The sequence below is a fragment of the Etheostoma cragini genome, chromosome 11, assembly GCF_013103735.1.
Source record: "Etheostoma cragini isolate CJK2018 chromosome 11, CSU_Ecrag_1.0, whole genome shotgun sequence".
NCBI classification, from domain to species: domain Eukaryota; kingdom Metazoa; phylum Chordata; class Actinopteri; order Perciformes; family Percidae; genus Etheostoma; species Etheostoma cragini.
Window position 1 is genome coordinate 8708941 of NC_048417.1, and position 7561 is coordinate 8716501.

The 7561-nt window shown below is 42.5% G+C and overlaps 1 protein-coding gene and 1 long non-coding RNA gene across 2 annotated transcripts; both read right to left on the reverse strand.

Moving 5' to 3' along the window:
- Positions 1-2088: 2088 nt before the first annotated feature.
- On the reverse strand, positions 2089-3325 carry LOC117952437. Its single transcript, XR_004658406.1, has 2 exons — positions 3218-3325; positions 2089-2761 (listed from the first exon to the last, which is right to left on the reverse strand). It is a non-coding gene; the product is annotated as an uncharacterized LOC117952437 (long non-coding RNA).
- A 103-nt stretch (positions 3326-3428) lies between these two features.
- Positions 3429-7280, reverse strand: fzd5 (frizzled class receptor 5). The gene has a single exon (XM_034884727.1). The coding sequence runs from the start codon at positions 6549-6551 to the stop codon at positions 4782-4784; it is 1770 nt and encodes a 589-aa protein (XP_034740618.1). The 5' UTR covers positions 6552-7280; the 3' UTR covers positions 3429-4781.
- Positions 7281-7561: the final 281 nt, after the last annotated feature.

Below are 7561 nucleotides of genomic sequence, written 5' to 3' on the forward strand. Positions count from 1 at the left end.
GCTGAGTTTTTCAGTGTGAAATACACTATAACCAGCATTTGCTTCCTTCCTTCCTTTAATATGGGCCATAATTGACACCCGTTTCATCACAGAATCAATCACCTTACTAATTGAACACAACACTGCTATTATTTCTAACATGCCTTTCAATTACGCAGAATGATCAGCATGTCATGACTTTTGGGTCTGTTGGATTTCTTTGACTCTACTACACTTACTAGTAAATTATTTGCCATGTAGAAATATCACTTCTACCAAAAAATATGTTTTATGAGGTTAGTGATGTTGGACTGCTACTATTTTGAACACATCTGTACCCCAACTAAACAATTTCCTGGATGAGCTTGTATTGATGTGTAAAGGCCTCTTTAGTCGCTGGTCCTGACCTGTCACGCGACAATTTGACGTCAAAATGACGTAGATCTCGTCAAAATGACGTCAGGTTATGCACCCCTCTATTTTTATTATTTTTTATCGGTGCACAATAAAGCGGAAACTGGAAGCATGGACGAGTTTGAAGGCAGCCAGATGCCAGGACTCTGAGGGACTGCAAGTGTCTCTTATATTATATTAAGTGTCTGAATTCTTAATGTGACAAATAAAGTGTTCTTAGCTACTTATTGTCAGTAATTCATGAGTGTCCACATCTAAATGTATTGCTTGCTATAGAGCAGTGTTTCTCAAACCGAGGTACATGTACCCGTAGGGGGTACTTTGAGGACTGCAGGGGTACTTGAGATACATAACAAAATGTCTAATAGTTACAAAGCTGTTTTCCAGAACATTGTTCTTTTTTTTAGACTTTTTTTTTTTCCTACCAAAAATGTGACATTTGTGGCGCCGCCTTTTTTTCCTGCCTTCCTTCTTTCTTTCATACTTTTTCCATGTTTCTAAATTTTTTTTAAAGTTATGTGACTTTTTTTGCTGTTTTAGATACTATTTTCAACCTATTTTTGTCTTCCTTCCGTCATTCTACCATCTTTTTTCAAGGCTTTGTCTTTTTACAGTTTTTTTCATTAACATTGAAATGTTTTTTTTCATTAAAGGCTGTTTGTAACAGCTGACTGCGCTGTACTGTCCTCTTTTTATTTACTTTTTTTTTTATTTCTACCAAAAATGATTAGCGCTAGTCAGTGGGTACTTAGCTTAAAGAAACAAAGGGGCACACTATTGAAAGAAGTTTGAGAACCACGGCTATAGACTACAAATAGATGTTAGTGAACGAGTCGACTGCTGGAAAAGAGAAGTTCTATCGTGCTGTATGTAAAAACGGAGGACGGTGCTACTAGCAAGCGACCACCAGTATGACGTGCAGAAAGCAGCAACACTTTTGAAGAAAACCGGAGACTCCAAGTGAGTACGATTTTTTTGATTTTAGGAACTTTTTTATCAGTTCCTCATGTCCTGTTGCTAGGGTTGGGAATCGTTTGGATTTTAACGATTCTGATTCCAATTCCGCATCTTCATTTCGATTCCAGTTCTTATCGATTCTTGATTCCGATTTTTTTGAGGGGTGGAGTTGAAACGGGTCACATGTCTATTTGCACAAATAAGAGGAACGTTTTATTTTAGATTCAATGGTGTTTTACAGGGCTTTTTCAATGTAAAATAAAACAACACTAGCGCACCGCTTACTGTGCTCCAGCGCTGCAACACAACAAGCGCCTGGCTGCACGGGAACCAAAACTTACGCATTAATGCATGCTTTAAATTGGAAGGCGATGATCGGATTTGGAACCAAAATCATCCAAACGATTCTACTGGAATAGTAATTTTTAAAACGATTCCAAGTAGGAATTGGTTCTCGATGCCCAACCCTACCTGTCAACTGGATATTGTATTTGAAGTTCAAACATTAAAATAGTTGTTTATTGCCAATAAACAGTTAAACTTTTAAATCAAGATGTTTAACAAGTGAGGTTCTTCCACAAACTCAAACGTGGCTCAAATACACATTGTCAGACTGGTCCATACGTACGTGAACCATTGCCACTAGAATAAAACTACTCTGTTCTCAAGTCCACAAAGTCCAAATTGACATGTTATGCCAGATGTACAGAAACACTGTGATGTACAGTACATGAGCCATGCACTTAACTCGAGATCAACTCAGTTTTAATTCCACAATATGAATCAAAATCTACAATATTTTTTTTTTTTTATATTCTTTGAGGAACTCTATCAATATCAAAGCAATTTAACAACACTAACTGGCATTCATCATCATTGCACACACAATCGCATTCACTCACACAAATCAGGCCAATAAATTAGAGATATCATCTAGCATGGGGACACACACAGTAGTTTAAACAACACAATTGGCCAAAAGCATTAAATACAAATATAACCGACCATTACAGCAGAAAACAAATGTTTTTTTTGTTTTTTTTTCAATTTCTCAGTCATTTATGACTTTTCTCTAAAAGGAGACGGGAGGTTCCTTCAGATTATGTTGTCGTGGCTCCTAAAACGGATCGAAATTAAACCACAGACCCCTGCTAAGACTTTCTACTCTAGAATGTTATTTCACACAACTCTTTACAGATGTACATACTAGTCAGCAGCAGAAAGGGTGAATATAGTCACTTGTGATGAAAAGCAGCATTGTCCTGAAGTGCTTTGTTTAAATTGTCAAATAGAATGACAAACATTAAAAGTGGACATGTAAAAGTCCTCATTTTATCTTTGCAATGGTCCCAAACACCTACAATTTTGAATTTAAATTTGATTTTAAAGATCATCAAAAAGCAGTAAGTCCCTATATTTTAGAGCAGAGATCCATCTGCTGGGGGTCCGGGACCCCTCGGGGGTCCTCAAAGTAACTGCAGGGGGGCCACCAAATTATTGTTGATTATAAGTTTCCAAGAAAATTAATATGTATCGACATGAATCCAACATATATGATTAGTAGAGAAAAAAACATTGGTCATAAGCACACTGGCTTATAGGTAAGGTAGTCACTAAGATAGCCATTCACAGATATTAACATTAAAACATGATTTAGAAAATCATGTCAACAATTCTTATTATAATAGCTTAGTATTCTATGCCAAAATGTATTTATAAAGACTTTAGGCCATCCTATATGTTAGAGTAGACCCAGTTTAATATGCAACTTAATTTTTACACAATGTAATACATAATTTTGCGATGGGGGTCCCTGATCCGTCTCTTTTTCAGTTAAGGGGTTCTTGGCATAAAAAGTGTTGAAGACCCCTGTTTTAGAGGATAGAGCCAATAATGTCTTGTTTTGTCTTCTGTGAAGTTAAAAGGATTAACAATAAATATTTTTAATGATTTATTAGACTCAATATTTCAGCACTGATTTGGTCTGAAGTCACTTCTATTGAAGTCAAAAGCAACATAAAGGTTAAAAAAATCCAATAAGTGGGCTGTGACTTTCAACTAATCTGTAAATTTTTTCGTGATTGTGGAAATGCATGTCACCTAGGGGGTATATTATTTGTTTTCTCCGACCAGCTGTGCAAACGGTGTTTATGAAATGAGAGATTGGAAAAGTTGAATCTACACATTTGGAATTTCTTCTTTAAATTACTTTAATAACTAGTCGATTATCAAACACGTTGCTGGTTAATTTTCTGTCCAACTAATTATTTCAAAATTCTATAATCCTTAAATCTGTCTGTTTAGAATCCATGTCTTGAAATCACAAGAAAAGTAGAGCAATGGTTCTCAAAGTGAGGTCCAGGGACCTTTTAAGAGGCCCTTGAGTCGGTACCAGGTAGTCCACAGGAGATCAAAATAAAAACCTATGCCAATAATGGATTCCACTGTAACATTTTTGACAGTTTGGGTACAAAATCTAATTTGACTGAGGGTCTGTGGTTTAACGTTGATCTGTTTGGGGGGGGGGGGTACAAAGTGAGCAGCTCCACTGTCAACCAGTAGAGGGGGGTAAAGGCCAGGTCAGTTTCCTCCTGCAGCTTTAACATAATCACAGCCTGATCGTTCACAGAACATAAGCAGAACTAGTTCAGAAAGCGACTTTAGGAACTTTAAATGGGATGTAAACTAACAACATCGCTTAGAGGTTATAACAGTATCCGTCGAGGCTGAATTGCTTTTTGTTTGATTCCCAGATTACTTCTAAGTCTGGGAAAACCTGAACAAAGAGTTTTCCAGCTATTTCAGTTTCCTAATAATACAAAACACCAGATATCACACGCAAAACATTAACATGAAATATGACATTTATGTAAAAGTTTATACAATTCAAATCAGACAAGATTTGTTTCTCTGGTGTCTTACACTTAGCTTTTGGCAGTGGCATTGGTTGGTTACAAACTACACATCACACCATACATCTAATTGTTTTTACAGCAACTTTGTACAATATATACATAAATAAATATGTGTTTCTCTTAGTGCTCAGGATAAGCAGACAGGTAGAAGTGTGTGTGATTCCATCATGGATCCATGTAGCTCTATTAGGTTTGAAGATTGTTTTTTCTTTTCAGCAGATGTTGCTTGGTCAGCTGGCGTAGAAAAGCAGCTCCAATTGTTGAAGTCACTTTTCACCAAAGTCAAACTATTTTAAAGTTTCCGTTTAGTGGAATTTCCTATCAATCAGGTTGTTTGTTAAATTTTTTTTTTATACCTTATATATTGTCACAATCATGTAGTTTTTTTGTGCAAGCTGACATTCTGCAGATGTTTGTCCACACTCACTTGGTGTGTGTTTAGAGACTGTAGTGTGTTTCTGAGTGTTCACAGAGGTGACTGTATGAACATCAATCCTCTTAACTGAGCCAGTCAGTTCATATATGCGATGGAACAGCTTTGTGGTAGATCCCTGATGTCAGCCCAGTTCCAGTATGTCCAGTTAAAGCAGTACTGGCCTCGCTGTACATGGAGGGTGGAGCGGTGGTTTTCCGTGGCCAGCAGGGGCAGCATCGTGTGACAAACCTCCTCCAGGACTCCAGTGTCTTTCCTGACCAAATCCAGACTCCTGATGTGATCCCCACCACTAAGCACATGAAGTACTTGAGCATGAAGACGGCATATTCTGGGCCCCCACCCAAGCGCTGGCGCTCAGACGGGCAGGAACAGGCCAAGGCTCGCTCCCAGCCTGGCCTGTAGTGCTGCTCGTAGACCAGGCAGGCCACCACGATGGTGGCGGGGACCGTGTACAGCACCGTGAAGAGCCCAATGCGGATCATCAGCCGCTCCAGTTTGTCCGTCTTGGTTCCCCCTTGCTTGATGATGCTTCTGATGCGGAAGAGAGAAACAAAGCCGGCAAGTAAGAAAAGTGAGCCAGTGAAGAGGTAAACCACAAGAGGTGCGAGTACGAATCCCCTCAGACTTTCCAGACTCTGGTTCCCCACGTAGCAGATTCCAGCCACAGGGTCCCCGTCCACAGAGCTGAGAGCCAGGACGACGATTGTCTTGACACTGGGGATGAGCCAGGCGGCGAGATGGAAATACTGCGAGTATCCTGCAATGGCCTCGCTGCCCCACTTCATCCCTGCAGCCAGAAACCAGGTGAAGGACAGCACCACCCACCAGATGGAGCTGGCCATGCCAAAGAAGTACACCAACAAGAAGACAAGGGTGCAGAGAGCAGGGCCAGTGGTGTCGTAGAGGATGTGCAGCTGGTCGCCACCAACATTGCTGCCGGTGCCACACGCCACTCGCTCATGGCCTGCCACCAGGCGGATGATGTAACCCAAGGACACGAAGAGGTAGCATGCAGCCAGGAAGATGATGGGCCTCTCCGGGTACTGGAAGCGTTCCATGTCAATGAGGAAGGTGGCAACAGTGGTCAAGGTGGAGATGAAGCACAGCACCGACCAGAGTCCCACCCAGAAGCTGGTGAAGGCGCGTTCGTTGGCTGAGAAGTAGGGCTGGTGGCAGGGCTGGGCGCAGTTGGGTAGGGGGCCGGTGTGGACCTGGCCGTAAAGAGTGTGGGACTCCCTCTTGATTGGGACCAGGGGGTCTCGACAGCGGCACTCCCTGTCACACTGCGGGGGGCTGGGTGGTCTGGCCCGGCCTTTAGAGGTGGGCTTGGGGAATGGTGGAGCCAGGGTGGTGGTCTCGCTGCTGTTCCGGTCCATGCACAGGGTCGAGTCGTCTCCCAGCTGGGGCAGCTGCTCGCAACTCATCCTCTCAGGCCACTCGAAGCCGTACTGGCTCATTAGAGGGGAGCAGCCCCGTTTGGCCCGTTCACACACAGACCGGCAGGGTGGCAGTGGCTTGCGGTAGTCCGGCAGGCAGATGGGGGTGTACATGCTGCACAGGAAGAAGAGCAGGTCTGGAGAGCAGCGGATCCGGACCAGGGGCCAGAACTGGTGCACCTCCAGCCCCACCTCCTCCTGGGTGTCATGGTTGAACTGGTTGGGCATGTAGGTCAGGTTGTAGCCGATGCCCTTGCACATGGGAACAGTTATGGGCTCACACACCAGATCTTTGGAGGCTCCAAATGTGAGACCAGGACACCGGAACAGCAGCAGCAGTAGCACGAGGGGCCGCTGTAACACCGGGCTGCACGTCGCGTGCCTCACCGTAGATTCCATAGGCCTATAAAACATGTTTTAAAGTGATTGATTTAGAGTCATTAAAACGAAATTAAAAATAGTAATGGAGGAGGGTGAATTAGCTTCAGTTCATCTCCGAAACCTGGATGAAAACGTTCTTCTTCTGCTGAATGAATCAGGGCCAGAGTTATGTTGTGCTCCTTCTTTTCTCTTAATGATTAAAACAAAACAAGTTGAACTCCTGACGGTAAATCCATAAATGTCCACAGAGCGCCAGGCCGAGCCTCTGCTGTCAATCATTCACCAGAGCTCGCGCAATCAATACGGAGAAAGTTCATCTCCGGTGGTCACGTTCCAATAAATTTAACGACCTTGTAACATTTTTACCAGCTCTGTTTGTTCCTGACAGGTTGCACACGCCAGAAAAAAAAGTCGCATTATGAGAAAAAAGACTGGTGGAAAAAAAAGACTAAAAGCTGTCCAAGGACATGTGAGAAAACAAATGAATGTTTAAAGTGAGCATGGAAGTGTCGGGTCTCTGCGTCCGGAGCCCGGTGTGTAATATCCACTTGACGTTTATTCCCTCAGTAACATGAAACAGCTTACAGGCACATGTTAGTTTTTCTTTTCTTTTCAAAGTTCCACAAGTGTCATTTCTGTTGCCTCTAAAGGAAAACAAAATACAACACAAGAATAACCCGAAGCGTCCTTCGGGGTAAAAACTTATCCCGTGTTATCAAGTGCAGCAGCGTGCGCGTGCAGCCTTCTCTGAGCCCCAGGACGGAATAAAGTCCGTCTGAAGCTGCAACGGCACCTCCTGATCACACACAGGGACTGCTGCATTCAGAGGTTGTCGGAAATGTCACGATTCGACCATGAGCGGATGAGCGTGTAGTCCATGGAACAGGAGAATCTGGCTTCCCTTTTAAACAATGTCAGTTGTAAACTCCATTTCAGAGATAAAATGAGATAACATAGATAGTTATCGCGAGGGTAGCTGTTGTGCAGCGGTTGCAGTATAAATTAGGAAAGAGTGCAGTAGGCTAAATGTAAAATATCAAGAA

Bases quoted from the DNA above. Each gene is read 5' to 3' on its own strand.
- fzd5 (XM_034884727.1), bottom strand. From the start codon at position 6,551: ATGTTTTATAGGCCTATGGAATCTACGGTGAGGCACGCGACGTGCAGC.